This window comes from Lagenorhynchus albirostris, chromosome 10, assembly GCF_949774975.1.
Source record: "Lagenorhynchus albirostris chromosome 10, mLagAlb1.1, whole genome shotgun sequence".
NCBI classification, from domain to species: domain Eukaryota; kingdom Metazoa; phylum Chordata; class Mammalia; order Artiodactyla; family Delphinidae; genus Lagenorhynchus; species Lagenorhynchus albirostris.
The window spans coordinates 60,020,375-60,036,191 of NC_083104.1; the positions used below are offsets into that span (position 1 = coordinate 60,020,375).

The 15,817-nt window shown below is 35.3% G+C and overlaps 1 protein-coding gene across 7 annotated transcripts in view; it reads right to left on the reverse strand.

Annotated features, from left to right (window-relative positions):
• The window catches only part of ZNF451 (zinc finger protein 451), a 103,501-nt gene that overhangs the window by 36,951 nt on the left and 50,733 nt on the right, over nt 1–15,817 (reverse strand). For 6 of the 7 annotated variants that reach the window (XR_009542907.1, XM_060162507.1, XM_060162509.1 and 3 more), the window contains 4 exons: nt 12,002–12,113; nt 8,408–8,558; nt 7,124–7,250; nt 437–590 (listed from right to left, as the gene is read on the reverse strand). Coding sequence is in view for 6 of the 7 variants with exons in the window: in XM_060162507.1 (XP_060018490.1) it covers nt 437–590; nt 7,124–7,250; nt 8,408–8,558; nt 12,002–12,113 (544 nt within the window). In the remaining variant the exon portion in view is untranslated. The remainder of the gene's footprint in view (nt 1–436; nt 591–7,123; nt 7,251–8,407; nt 8,559–12,001; nt 12,114–15,817) is intronic. The other variant, XM_060162511.1, reaches the window with a different exon arrangement.

Sequence of the window (15,817 nt, forward strand, 5' to 3'; positions counted from 1 at the left end):
TTCCTCCCCTTTGCCTTTCTCAACATCAGGTGACGTAAGTAAAAGAAGATGGTTATTTATGTGATAAAAATCTAAGAGAAGTCGTTTTCTAGCCTCAATTAAGTGCAGTGGATGCTGAACTCATGCTCAAGTTAAAATCTGAATCTTAAATGCAGAGAAATACCCAACTTCCCAATGGATATATACAAAAACATTATCCTGCATAAATGTTTTCTTCCCAAGTTTCTTTTCATTCCTCAAAGTAAACCTTACTCTTAGGTGCAAATAAATAATGAGAATCTTTTTTGAAAAATAAAAAATGAGATAACCTTTTGCTTTCATGGTTCTCAAAACTAATGTGAAGATAAGTTACCTCAAGAATTATCTGAGAAGTATGGTAAATCAGCAAAGGTTAAAGTAGTTTAATAATTTTCAGCGGAAGATAGTATTAACATACCACCCAGTTTAAAACTCTGATGGAAATGATTCTTTCCAGACATATGCTTCAAACACTCATCCTTGCTGCTAAAAAGAAGGAAGCAATTTGGACACGCAAAACACTGAATAATCTGAGGAAGAAGGTTGTTTTTATGTCCATCATCTGCAGCTTCCTAAAATATAAGGCAAAGCTTTATTATAGACAACTAAAATCAATATTCAATTTCTTAAATCAACTTTCAAAATTTCCTATTTATTTGGAATATTTTGTATCAGTTTTTAACATGAAAACTTTTCTTCCCTGAGTGTGAACTGTGGATTTTTTTGTCATAAATGAGGTCCCATATATGAAATTTTAAATTATTTCCTTAAAAACAAATTATTACCATCTTTCTATGACAATAAACATACATTTGCTTTCTATACATTTTTCTTTTTATATATACATCTATATGCAATATTATATAAATGCATAAATGTTTTCATATCACATATACTTTTTCTTATGTTTTGCTTTGTTCACTCTACCCTGCAATATAACCTATGTTTACAAATACGTATTCTTCTATAAATTTCTCCATACAAAAATAAATACACAAAGGGAATTGCCATTGTTTTATCAAATATTGTCATCTTACAGATTCTTCTGCCTCTTAGTTTTCTTATTCCACAATAACTAATGGAAATCCCTAAAAATCAACTGGTGTCGCTCTAATTTATTCTTCTTAATGGCTACAAACTACTCTATGGTGTGATGTGGATCTACTGAGATTTAGTCAACTATTCATTTCCAGGCTTTTTTTTTTTTTTTGGCCACTGTAAACAATGGTTTTGTAAATACTGTTGACTATATATCCTCATTAAATAGTGCTTTTCTCTCATTACCAAGATTGGCCACATTGGGTTAAAAGGTTCATTATTTGAATATTAAAAGATATTGTGTAACTGCTCCTCAAAAAGGCTCTACAAATTCCGATTCCCTAGCACTGAGTGAGCCTGGCACAATAGCTATTACAGATCTTATTGTCATGTCCGCAGTCTTACAGATGTGTGTTATGTTAATTTGCCTTTCCTGTCTACTAGTGAGTGTGAGCATTTATTCATACAATTCTGTGCATTGCTTATTCCATTCCAGCCTCATGTTTTGATTGTTTTTGCTTTTTCCCCTCTGGTCAACTTGTATCCATTCTCTGTTATCAAAACTAACTCTGTCTCATCCTCTATTTTTCAAATATTCTTCATCAAACATCTATTAATTTAGTATATGGTCACCTTAAAATACTGATACAAACAGGTATATCTTTTCTAGGGTCCAGGTTTCCAAACTTGGCTAAGAGTCTCCTCTATCCCCAAATTGGAAATATTTTTAAGTGTATATTTATATGTATATGTATAACTGTATGTGTGCTGTGTATAAATATAATGTAACTTCTTGTTAATGGTCTTTAGAATAATAGCCTTAAAAGTTGCATTGTGTCTTCTTAAATTTACTATCATTAACATTAGGGATATCAAAATAGTTTGTGTAGTGCTTATGAAATGCAACAGGAGGAGTGATAGGAAATTTACATTTATACTGAGTATATGTCAAGCACCACCTTACGGTTCAAATGTGCTTTTCCACTTAATCCTTACAATAACCCCGTGAAGTACTATTTTCATTATTTACAAATAGGAAAACTTAAGTTTACATAAGTCAACAAAATTATCACTCCCCTCCAAGTTGTACCCTCAGAAGAGACAAAGCTACCATTCACACCCAGCTTTATAGCTGTGGTGGTAAATCCTGTGCTCTTTCCACTACTCCTCACCTATTTTATTTTGGTGACAGCCATGCAGAAGATAACACCCAGTATGACACTTTGCATTCCAATTAGAAGGTTCCAAATAAGAGCACTAAAAGCATTTACTACCAACCAATTTGTACAAATGACCCCTACCTGAAGAACTCTAATAAGCTTTAGTTCAACTGTGAGTTATAAGTGGATTCAAAATAAGCTTGTTTAAACTGTTTGCTCAATAGAACAAAAACTGTGATTCTACATAAAATTTTATTGGAATATACCTATTGCAAAAGTATAGCATATTTGCAAATAACTTCTACAAACCAGGGGAAGGAATGGGAAATAGGGTATCTGGGAAGTACTCAATTCCTTTTTACCATTATATTTCCAGTTATATTAAATCAAAACACACCATACAAATATGTATACATTAAAAAAAGTATAACCATAATAAGATACCACTTCATAGGTACCCACTAGGATGGCTATTTTAAAAGACAGATAATAAGTGTTGGCAAGGATGTGAAGAAACTGGAACATTGTTGGTGGGAAAGTAAGCTGGTACACTGTGATGGGTAACAATTTGGCAGTTCTTCAAAAACTTAAAGATGATAACCATATGGCCCAACAATTAACTCATTAGAGAAGTGAAAAAGTATGACCACACAAAGACTTGTACATTTGTTTATATCAGCATTATTCACAACAGTCAAAAAGTGAAAACAACCCAAGTGTCCACCAACTGAACTGATAAACAGAAAGTGGCATATGTCCATACAATGGAATATTACTTGGCAATAAAAGGATGAAGTACTGACATATGTCACAACATGGATAAGCCTTGAAAACATCATGGTAAGTGAAAGAATCTTGTCACAGAAGGCCACATATTGTAGGATTCCATCTAATGAAATGTCTGGAAAAGGCAAAAACCACAGAGACAGAAAGTAGTGTACTAGTTGCCTCAGGCTGGGGAGGGGGAAGAGTCACCTTTGATGACAGAATGGCCCTAGGAACAGAATGAGAGAGAGTTGTAATGCCCACCGAGACCGACAAGTGACAATGAGGCACCCTGGGGCTTACGATACATCCTCCACCATCCCCACCAGCACCAAAAGGGAGAAAAGCAGGAAGTTACGCAGTGACAGACCCACTGGACAGTCTTTTTTTTTTTTGGCCATCCTGCGAGGCATGTGTGATCTGACTAGGGATTGAACCCATGCCCCCTGCAGTGGAAGCACGGAGTCTTAACCGCTGGACCACAAGGGAAGTCCCTGGATAGCTTGAATGTCAGAAAACACTAGACACTTGCTACTCAAAGTATGACTCAAAGACCAGCAGCACTGCCATCACCTAGAAGCTTGTTAGAAATCTTGAATCTAAGGCCCCACATCAGATCTACTGAGTCAGAACCTGCATTTTAACAAGATTCCCAAGTGATTTGTGTGCACTTTGAAGTTTGAGAGGCATGAGTCTAGACAGAAGAAACTGGAGATAAAAAGAAAACGGAAGGGCAGCAAGGCAAACAATGCAAATTGTGGACAGTTTCACAATTTCATTGAAGAACATCATCTTTATGAAACAGAATTCACAGGCATGCAATCTTCTAGCGACCTCTTCTGGCTCATTTAAGATACGTAATGACTGGTTCCTTCCGAGTCCTTGTGACAGACACTCCAAAGAATAAGCAATAGGAGCTTTTATTAAAAACTATATGTCAGGCCTTAAGTGCTTTATATTGTATTATGTTTTCTCTCAACAATCTTGTATGTAAGTGTAACAATTCCACTTTAGAGATGAAGAACCAAGCTCACAGATGTGCTGTAACTTGGTGAGAACACATAGCTAATAAAAGTAACTGGAATCCAGGTCTGTCTGACACCAAAGCCTTTGCTCTGTTTTACCAGATTGCTTCCCAGAAGGCTGAATATCATAAATTTACTTCCCAGAGAGACGGCAAAAGGGAGGGCAAAACAGCATAGGATGAGTGATTCCCAGAAAAAAAAGGAAACAAATTAATGAAATTTGGGAAAACACAAATGAGAGTATTAATTAATTTTAAGGTTAAAATATCTATTCAGATTTACTGAAGAAAAAAGATGAATATGCTTACAGCATGGAATAGAAAAACATGCCCTGAAAGAACTCCAGTTCTGAAAAAGGTGGAATACTAGTGACCCACTGCAAACACTAAAAAACTATGAAATGTAGTTGCACCCTTTTCCTTTCTCTCCCCAAACCTGTGTCAGGGCACTAGACAGCCCTATCATTTCTTTCTTTAATGTGTCTTTTGGATCCACTTTAAGGTCTTTATTTTAAATGTCATTACCTAAGTAAACTCTTTTCTCATCTCAAAGCTAAGTTACTGCTGAAGTCACCTAAACTGGTCTCCTTGTCCACATCTTTGAATCCACCCTGAACACTGGTGCATTCTAATACCACCCATCTCTTTGGTGTCCCTAAAAAAGGAGAAGGAATTTGGTTCTAGAATTTAAAGTCCCTCTAGCTCTGAAGATATAACAATTATTTTCATCATGTCACGTCCTGTGATAGTGCCAGTATCTTGCCAATATCAAGTTTAAATTTTGTGCCTTTATAGTCAAGTTACTATTGTACTTGTGTTGGGAGTCTCCAGGTCCATCCCCAGGCTTGGTGGTTGGCTAGGACTCACAGGACTTGGTGTACAGTTGTACTCATGACTATGATTTATTACAGCAAAAGGATACAAAGGGGGAAAAGCACACTGGGCAAGGTCCAGAGGAAACCAGGTGTAAGATTCCAAGGGTCCTCTCCCAGCGGAGACACACAGACACACCTAATTTCCACAAGGAAATTAGGTGTTCGGCATAAACCACACTGTCTGCACCAACAGTTCACACACAAAGGGCCACTCATCAGAGATTCATAGGGACCCGCCAAATCTAAGTTCCTAGACAACAGCCCAGTGCCAACCTTGCAAGCAAGTCCGTCTAAGGACAGAAGTCTCAGGCCTGCTATGTCACCTGCTCTCTGCACTCTACCTATTCCCATATTTGCTACTCTGTGTAGGCTCTTGTTCAAACCTTCCTGTGATTACACCACTTGTCCTTTCCATCTATCCAAACCCAAGCCTGGAGGACCACTTCTCCTCTGCAGTGCTCTGTCAGCTTCTTCTGCTACTCCTCTCCCCTTCCCCTGAACTCCTATTTCACCTAATGATGTACCATTGCAGCTTATTCATTCTAGAGCACATGGATTCCTCTCGTACTACGGTGACTCATCAGGGTTGAACAAGACACAGGCTCCCCAAAACTAATGACTAAGTATACAACGAACTCAGCGTTAATAGGCGCATCTATCCTGGGAACACTCTCCAGCACCAGAACAGGGGTCAGTCAACCACAGAACTCAACCAGAGACACCTGGGAGTGCAAGTCTTCATTTTCTGTGTGAACCTCTACAGAATCCAAGTTACTACCCACATGAATTTTCAAGTATAGGGCTAGAGATTAGCAAATTCTGAAAACATGGTTTAAAGAAAAACCCTAGTTCTCTCTGGACATTAGCATTTTACTACTTCAAAACCTAATATTTACTCAGCAAATACATCATGTATGGATCTCACAGGTTTCTAGCTACAAGGATATTTAATGTGTTATTGTTTTTAATAACAGAAAAATGTAAACAATTAATACATCTAATAGGAAATTAAATGAACTATAATATATTCATACAGAATGCCATTCATTGATTTTAAATGTACATACTGATTCAACATATATTTAAACATTTATGTTTACAACACACTGCTTTTCTTAATTACGAAAAAATTTACATACTTTATCCTATGTAAAAATATTTACATAGGAAGAAAAAGCAGAAATATATACATAAAAATGTTAACAATGCTTATCTCTATAAGTGAAATTAAGAGCGATTTCTTAAAAGAAAGAAAAATACCATATGATATCACTTATATGTGGAATCCAAAATACAACAGAAATGAACACATCTACAAAACAGAAACAGAATCACAGACACAGACAGTAGACTTGTGGTTGCCAAGGGGGAGGGGAAATGGAGGAGGAAAGGACTGGGAGTTTGGGGTTAGCAGAGGCAAACTATTATATATAGAATGGATAAACAACAAGGTCCTATTGTATAGCACAGGGAACTATATTCAGTATCCTATGATAAACCACAATGGAAAAGAATATAAAAAAGAATGTATATTTATGTATAACTAAATCACTTTGCTGTACAGCAGAAATTAACACAACATTGTAAATCAACTATACTTCAATAAAGTTTTTTAAAAAGTGATTTCTTATTTTCCTTTTGTTAGTATTTTAAAATTTTTCCACAGTGAACATATTGCACAATTAACATTTTGTAATTTTAACTGGTGAGATATCTAATATCAAGTGTGGGAAACACTTATTACAGAGTTCTTCATTACATTGAATTTGCTAATATCATGAATCAATCTTATATCCCTTGAGATTTAACACTTAATGTGGGTGTTAAATACCAGCCTTTTAAATACCAGATCTATTTCTTAATACCAGCATTAATAAAGGAATCATTCTTTACTACGTGGCTCCAACAATTCAACCAGCAGTGAACGGCAGCACACTTAAGAATAATGTTCTGGTTATCATGTGACTAACTCATAGAACATCTTGAACAAAGTAAGTTATTTTCATAGAGCAACTCCATAAAAATGATATTCTTTAAGACTGCTGGCTTTCAGCTATCAGGGTTACCTGCCCATGATAACTTAATGTTCCAAGTAATTTTATTCCCCATAGACAATCATAATTTTGATCTTTATGTGCATCACTGTTGAATGCAACCTTAAGAACAGCAAGAAAACACCTATATCCCATTCCACGGTTCTCTAGAAAAAGAATACCTACTCTTAGCTTAGGATATGCTCTTACCTTAGCAAAAAGGTGATCCCTATATTGTTGTTGAGTAACAAAATTTTTATAACATACTACACAAGCAAAAGAACTGATGAAAGGTCCATGCAGTGTAATTGTTGGATCACATGGAGAGTGATCAAACCTACTCAGCAAAAGAGAGGTAACATTAGAAAATCTGACATTCTAGGGGCAGAACTATGTTGCTTCATTTGTTAAGCTAGACACACACACACATTCAGGACTTTACACTTTTTCTACTGAAATATTAAGGTTCTTTATATTCAAGAAATATCAAGTGGTTCCCATATGCCATGCAATCTCTTCAAACAGTGACCAACAGCTTTATGTTTCATAAAAGTACTCAAGATCCAATAAAATGGATTTAAGCATGTCTTGCCAAACTGGTAAACTTCCAGTTTGAAAACTGTACAGCCATCATCTGTTCCTTCCTGCTTTATTTACCATAAAACTCACAAATAATTGTAAATGAACCACTGGAATAATAATCTCATGTCAAGATTTCTGGCTCACACCTATTTCCTAAAAATGGCTTTTAATCCTTTTAAAATGTCATTTTAACCATTTAACAAATCTGTGTCATTTAAAACTGCCTCAGAGACTTTTTAAAAATACTTAGAATACAGTTATCTGTAGAATGCTGAAGCCCCTCCAGAAGGCTCTAAGAGTAAGGTAAGGCGTAAGTAGGGTGAGACATCTGGAAAAGAGAAGGCTTAGAGCTCCAAACTCTCAATTCCCATCTTTAAACTATGAGAAGGGGAGACTGAAGATAAGACTATTTAATGCTTTTAATATTGCCTTCCCTTGATATTTACTTTCTCAAGCTCTACTATTCAAAAATTCAGTAAATTAATAAGATGGATTTCATAAATAGAATATTTATTGTTAACTTTGGTACATTTGGTTTGCCTTTAGCATTTATTTTGTAATGCCATACTAGCTTTCTTTAGGCTAGCCCAAATATCTGTTAAGTGCTTTGTGTCTCTTCAAATTTACTAAATGCTGGATTTTCTAATGGACTGCATTTCTCTAAAACTGATCCAAATGCATATCAATGCAAAAAGTCTGGTCAGAATTTTATGAGACATATTAGGATTGAATATCACTAAAATAATCTGATTTCAAGCATTCTAGGAAGGCTAAGAAATGTACATTAGAAAAAATTATATCATAATAGCACAGAACAATGAGTTTGGAATATAAAGCTATAATCACAATGGCAGAGGTGCATCACGCTTTCATTTCATCTTCAGCATCCACTATTCTGAATATCACACTTACCTTTTCAAATGTCCTAAGAGAAGGTGCCCATTATCGAACTGCTTGTTACAGTGCATTATGGGACATGAAATTGGCTTCCCAGACACTCGTATTTGGCCTCCTCTTCGGAACGAACCTTTTGTTCCAGAATTAATTGTGCCTGTTTTGAGTCCTGCATCATTGGAATATAAATTCTTAAGTTTCTATTTCAGATACTTGTCCTTTGGACTGGTAATCAGAATCATGAAAAAACAATGAAAAACATGTGCAGCATCAACTGGGTGATCCTACTTGTAATTAGGTGTTTACAAACTTTCTTATAAAAGGTACAACAACCTACAAGTAAATAGCTATTTGGGACAAGGGAAGCCGTTAACATCCCCAAGTAACATTATCTGAGGAAAAAAACAGTTCCCTTAAGTTCAACAGCCAGGAAACATCAAAGATGGAATATATTAGAAAACCAGTTGCTCTACAGAACCCCTATTCCTGCCTCCCTTCTTTTCATTTATGCAAGTTGGCAAAGATTTTTTCTTCTAATTCTTATTTTCTCTTTTAACTATCTTAAACACATCGTAAGGTTTAGTTATATTATAGAGGATCTGGGTTCTATGAATATTATGTCAAACAATGCAACTGGGAGGGTGGGAAGGAGTGAAGAGGACAGAGAGACAAGGAGAATGCCTTAACTATCCCTTTATCCTGGTCCATTCTTCATCCCTTTTCTTTCTTTATAATCTTGGTCTTAACAGTCACATAACTTTCTAGACTTAGCCAAATTTTCTTCCCAGGCAAACTCCCAATACATGTTACACAATGAAAAATTTAGAGTTATGCTGTATAAACAAAGAATTGTAAAAACTGCCAGGAGGATTCTAATATATACTCTAGATAGTTTGGTTATTATCTTTTACTATTATTTCTTATAAATTGTTTCACTCAAATACCTTAAATATTTCATACAACAAAAAGCTGCGTATTTATCTTTATGGCAATTTCTACGAAGCCCCTAAGCATTTAACTAGAATAAATGTTATTCCTTTAACACCATCTAGTTAAGATCCCCAAATGGTTATATATGTTGAAAGTTTCCATGCTTTTCTGCTGTTAATGGGGGAAATGCCTCTATTAAATGCTGCCAAAATGCTTATAAATGTGTTCTACCAATAAACAACGACTAACATAGCATTAATCATATTAAAAGAGGCATTAACAACAATATACTTTTTTATCTTTAATTTTTTAATGCAGTCAGAATTATAATAATTTTTATTTCCTGTCCATCCACATTCCAGGTGTTGCCTATTAAAACCTTTATTTAGCCAAACAGAGGTTCTGGATAAAAATCAAAGTGGAGAAAACAAGCCAGAAAGAAAATAAGCTTTATCTATGGAAAGGCAAAATACAGAGAGATTTAAACAGCTCTTTCCCTTAAATAGTACAGTGTTGTTTTTAAATTACTAAGTAATCAAATGTGTGGAAACTGGCCTAACTATAAAAGTCTATAAAAGATGGATTTCCAGTTTGAGTAATTATAAAGTATTCAAACTACTTCTAATCAAAGAACTGAATTATAATGGTTGGATACTTTGGAACAGATTGAACAAGTCCCTTAATGCTATTGAGAAGCAGAATCTCACTTTTTATAATTGACGAGAACAATGCCATCTCTATTCTCCCCAGCTCTCCTCTCCTCAAAGATCTCAGCATTCTCTGAAGCCCATGTATGGAACTGCACCACACCAAGTATAGCCCAATGCTAAGGCAGCTGTGCTAGCAAAAGACCCCAGACTTCAGTGTTACGGAGTGGCAGGGACCAAGTAAAAAGATAAAACCATCACATAAAAAGAGCATAACTAAAGACCTTAACTCAAGGCACAAGCTTATCAGCCACCAATGAACCAGATGTCACCTGAAGTGATATACTGATACAATATCACATCTTGCAAAGAATCCTAAAGACACAGCTAAGTGACTCATTAGTTCCCAGAAATATATAAACAGATGCTCATGAATTCAATTTACAATGAATTAAAATATTCTGACAATCTGGAGGCCAGGGATTAGGCCTAAAGGGACATATTACTGGCCCAGCAATCATTCTAGACAAGACTTGTAAGTGTTAGATTCACATGAGATGAACGATTTTTACAAGAGATCTTGTAGATTGAGCCTTGTAGTTCTAGCCCATTTTCCTACCAAAATCACATAGGAATCTTCCCAAATCTACAGATGCCCTAGAATTATCTCTAGTGGTGAGGCCCAGATACGTGTATTTAAGACTCCCAGGTGATTCTGATGCAGCTAAGGACCATAATTTCTAAGTATTTTTTCTAAAGTAGGTCTGGAATGCCAAACAATTCTTTTCTTTAGTTGAATGACAGTCACATTTGGTACCCGAGTTCTAGGCTTCTTTTCTGTGTTCATATGCAAATCCTACAGCCCACTCTTGTATTATATTCAACCAACACTTATTGGACATCTCTATGCTGAGCCTTCTTTTTAGGCACTGACACTAAAACGGATTAATAAGCCTTAGTCTCTGTCCCCACGGAGCATATAAATCTGGTAAAATTATCAATGCAACATAACAGGGTAGAAACTATTTGAGAGAAATGAATAAAGCACGGTGGGATCAAAGACAGCTGAACAACCAAACTTATGCCGACTAAATAAACCTAGCAACCTCTAGTATTGAATGTTATCTGTAGGGCTAACCCCACAGGCAATTAAGAAGAAAAAAAGAGGAAAGGGTATTTAAAAAGGAGGATGGGGCAAGGTGGGAGTTTGCCAGGCACAAACACATTGGGAGATAAGAAGAAAATACAGTTTCAGGGAGTGGCCAGGTGTTAAAATATCTACAAATTATTGGAATTATTTTAAAAGTTGCAATTTGATTCTATTCAAAGAAAAGCCCTCTGAAAACTACAAAATAAGATACCTAGGTTCAAAGTTGAGCACTGCATACATAGATATTTCTAAGACTTTTTGTAATTAAACTTTCTGCTGGACTGAATCCACAGCTAAGGTTTCTGTGGATATCCCAAGCCTTTAAGGGCTCAGTGGGTCTTCTACAAGACAAGCTAGAAAAGTTGCCATGGTGGCTCTTAAAAATTCTACCAAATTATCTGGTAGGAGGAAAACACTGCACAGTGACTCTTCCAAGAATTTCAGGTCTGCAAAGAGTTAGCAATGAAGAAGCTACCCACTGCTTTTGATAAGCCTCCCACATGGACATTTCCTTAACAAAATATCTACACAGGCTGCACTGACAAATACAAAAGTAAATGCTAATCCTTTCCATCTCAGCTTAAATTCCACTTCCTTAGAGAAGCCTGACCTCAAGTAACCTGTTACACACCCTCCCATAGAGGGTAATAACTAGAAGACATATGAATGAATAAATGATCAGCTCAAGGATTACTTATACTCAAAATATACTTTTGCCAAAGTAGGAAGACAATTGGTAAAGTAGGTCTTCTGTTAAGTATTATTGAACTAAATTTCAATACTTTATGTACTTATTAGCAACTGAATAAAACAGACACAATGTTTTAAGGCTTTAGGGAAGCTTGGTAATCTTATGTTCCACTCTGATCTCTAAAGAATACCTACCTGGCATTTTTAACCATTGGTCCACACACAGTCTCGCTGCTTCTGTATCAGAATGTCCTCGAATAAATTCCAATTCTTGTAACCCATGAGCATGTTGAAAATCTACTTTTTCCTAAAGATATTAAGAAAAAACTCAATTAACCTATGGTTACTAATCCGGTTTCCTTAAGAAAATGATTTTGTCACAACAGCGATCAGAAAATATTGATTATCCTTTATTCCTGTAACTCCACACCTAGAACTCTATCTTAAAGAGGTAAGTCAAACCAAAGGTTCATGCTCTAAGATGTTGATCCCAATGTCATCTACATTTGCACAAAGTTTGCAACAAATTAATCTCCAACAATAGGGTACATTTACGTAAATTATGGTGTGTACATTTCATGAAAGTCATTAGAAACACTAACAAAACTTTTTCATTGAAGCAGAAATATACTTTTGATATCAAGTGGGTCACCAAATAGTATTAAACAAATAAGGCCAAATATAAACAAAGATTATTTCAAGCTATATGTAACTCTATCTGCAGAGAGGGAAAAGGCAGAAAATAAATATGATGAACGTCAATGGCTATCTCTGGAATGGAAATATGAATGATTATTTTCATCTTTAACCTTTTATACATTTTCCTTCAAATTTTCCATATATAGTCTTAAGTATACAGAAGCCTATTAAATATTTGTTCAGTGAATAGTATAAGAGCAGACACACATTAGTACTTAAAATGTGCCAGCATAAAGCATCTATTGCATCTAGATCAAAGGCTGGCAAACTTTTTCCATAAAAGACCACAGTGTAAATATTTTAGGCTTTGCAGCCCATACAGTCTCTTTTGCAACTACTCAACTCTGCTGCTGCAGCATGAAAGCAGCCATAGATAATATGTAAACAAATGGGCATGGCTATGTTCCAATAAAATTTTATTTATAAAAACAGGCAGTGGGCCAGTGCCAACCACTAAACTAGATGCTTTAGACTGTTACAGTCTCTAAATCTTTCTAGTTACGTTATTAATAAAGCTATTTGCATACTCTAATCATGCTGTATTTAACAAGTAACACTTATTAACCACTTACCACGTGCCAGGCATTGTCTAAAAGCATCTTAGATCTAATTCTCACAATAACTCTATGAGATTGGTACTATTATTGTTCCCATTTTATGATGGGAAAACTGAGGCACATGAAGGTCAAATAAATTGCACAAGGATAAATAACAATGCCAGGATTTAAACTCTCGTTCTCCAACCTGATTCTAGAATCCATTCACTTAACCAGTACAGTAAGTCCCCTACACACGAACCTTCAAGATGAGAGCTTTCAAAGATACGAATGTGTGTTTGCATGTCCAGTCAAGTAAGTTAGTTCACATGTCTGGCGTACATTGTCACATGTGTGCATACTCTACAACTGGTTGTGATTTTGTGTACTTTACTGTACAGTATTGTATAGAGTACGGTAGTACAGTATCTATATTTCAAGCCCAGGATCTCCTCCAGTCAGTAACTCTTCTTGCCTGTTCACTCGATGCCAGCCCCTGTATGCCAGCTGTTGTACTTTTCAAGGTGCTGTACTGTAAGATTTTAAATGTTTTCTTTATATTTTGTGTGTGTTTGTTTCTTACATATTATTTGTGTGAAAAGTATTATAAACCTATTACAGTACAGTACTATATAGCCGATTGTTAGTTGGGTATGTAGGCTAACTTTGTTGGACTTACAAACAAATTGGACTTATGAACACGCTCTCAGAATGGAACTCATTAATAAGTAGGGGACTTACTGTACAACATACTGTGTCTCAAAAAGGTTGTTAAAAAGAAATCACAAATCCACAAATGCTGGATTTGCAAGAAATAGACCAGAATATTGAATGACCTACTTAACACTATAACAGGATATTCTATCAGCAAGGGTAAGTAGGGGGACAGGGAGATTCAAGATTTTACTCTGAAAAAAATCTTCTACACAACTTTGTTCTAAGTATGGCCATAGAATACTAATTTTCCAAAGATGTTAATATGCATTATATACATTTTTTAAAATTCTCTGTAATCAAATTTAGAACCATTGGTTTCAAAACAGAGTTCAAAAGGTCCCTTCTGTGTAGGACTTCCAAAACTTTGAAGTGCTAACACACATGTGATTTTCCTTTCAGTGAATACACAGTATCCCAACTTGATAAGTCACCAAATTACTTTTTTGTTTCTCAAAGTGTATCCTATAGGATCAGTGCTCTGGATAACATGCCATGGGAAACAAAATTAGTTTATCCAAAGAAAGTAATATGGCAAGCCTCTGGTAGACTATAAAGACATTTTCTTACATACAAAATTAAACCATCTATCAGAAGAGTTCCCTACAAAAATCTTTAAAAAAAAAAAAAACACCTTAAATTAAGTAAATATAATTGAGATTAAATATTACTATATGCCAGCCAATAGCCTACTTATTTTAAACTACTGTCAGTAATTAAAAATAAGCAGGCTTTTTAAAAAGAAAGTTCTCTGGCATTTCTTACAATAGAATTTGAACTCTGTGGCCATACATAGTCAATGCTCAAAAAACATTTGCTGGCTAAAATCACCCCCAAATTAGTCACCCTTTTCCTGTCACCCAGCTATTTCCACACACCTTAGGGGTACATCCCTTCAGGCAAGTCATCTTAACTCCTGGAATATCAACAAGCAAAGCTGGTAACTGATCAACTAGTCAAGCACAACACATTATCTCTGAAAGTGATTTATCCAGTGAAGATTTTAACAAATTTTCTTTAAAACCTTTCCATCACAAAAGATGGACAATCCACTTTAACAGTGAGACACCAACAATTCACAAAGGCCTAGAAGAGCTGGAAAACATTTTCTACCATATTTTTAGTCACAGTTAACACCTACTAAAATTCTGCAAGAATGAGTTTTACTTTAGTTTCATTATCTTCCTTTCGGGTAGTTTTGTTTTCTTATTGTTTTCTGTCATCTAGTTTTAAAAAACAAGTTATACATAAGGAGAATCAAATAAGAAAAAAAAAGTCATGAATGAATAGCAAAAAATGAGCTAAAGTATCTGTGTGAGTCAGTTTCTTTCTTAGGAAAGAATGAAATCTAGATAAATTTATTCTTTACAATTGATAAACAAGAATTTCAAAGTTTAAAAAAACTTTCTCAAATGCTAAAGTCTTTAATACAATGAATGAAATTTACATGGGTAAAAGCTGAAACTACCCTTGAGAAAAACCCTACTTGTCATAGTGACTAACAGATTCTGAACTCATCTCAAATGCTTTATTACCTATGTGGTGTTAACACATCTGTAACATCTGATTTGGGAAAAGAAGTGAGCATACTGAGGAAATGGGCAGAAAGGGGGGACAACTTGCAAACCACTCCTCTCTCAAAGAGACTTTGCCCATGACCCATAAATAACACACTTAACATAGTCTGGGGAAAGGATCTTCCTTAAAATTGAATAGTGTTTTTGTTGTCATCTGTTTCTATGTATTTTTTTTTATTTCTTCTTTGATTTCTTCAGTGATCTCTTGGTTATTTAGTAGTGCACTGTTTGGCCTCTATGTATTTGTGTTTTTTTACAGCTTATTTTTCTGTAATTAATTTCCAATCTCATAGCGTTGTGGTCAGAAAAGATGCTTGATACAATTTCAACTTTCTTAAATTTTCCAAGGCTTGATTTGTGACCTAAGATGTGATCTATCCTGGAGAATGTTCTGTGTGCACTTGAGAAGCAAGTGTATTCCACCACTTTCAGGTGGAATGTCCTATAAATAACAATTGAATCTATCTTGTCTACTGCGTCATTTA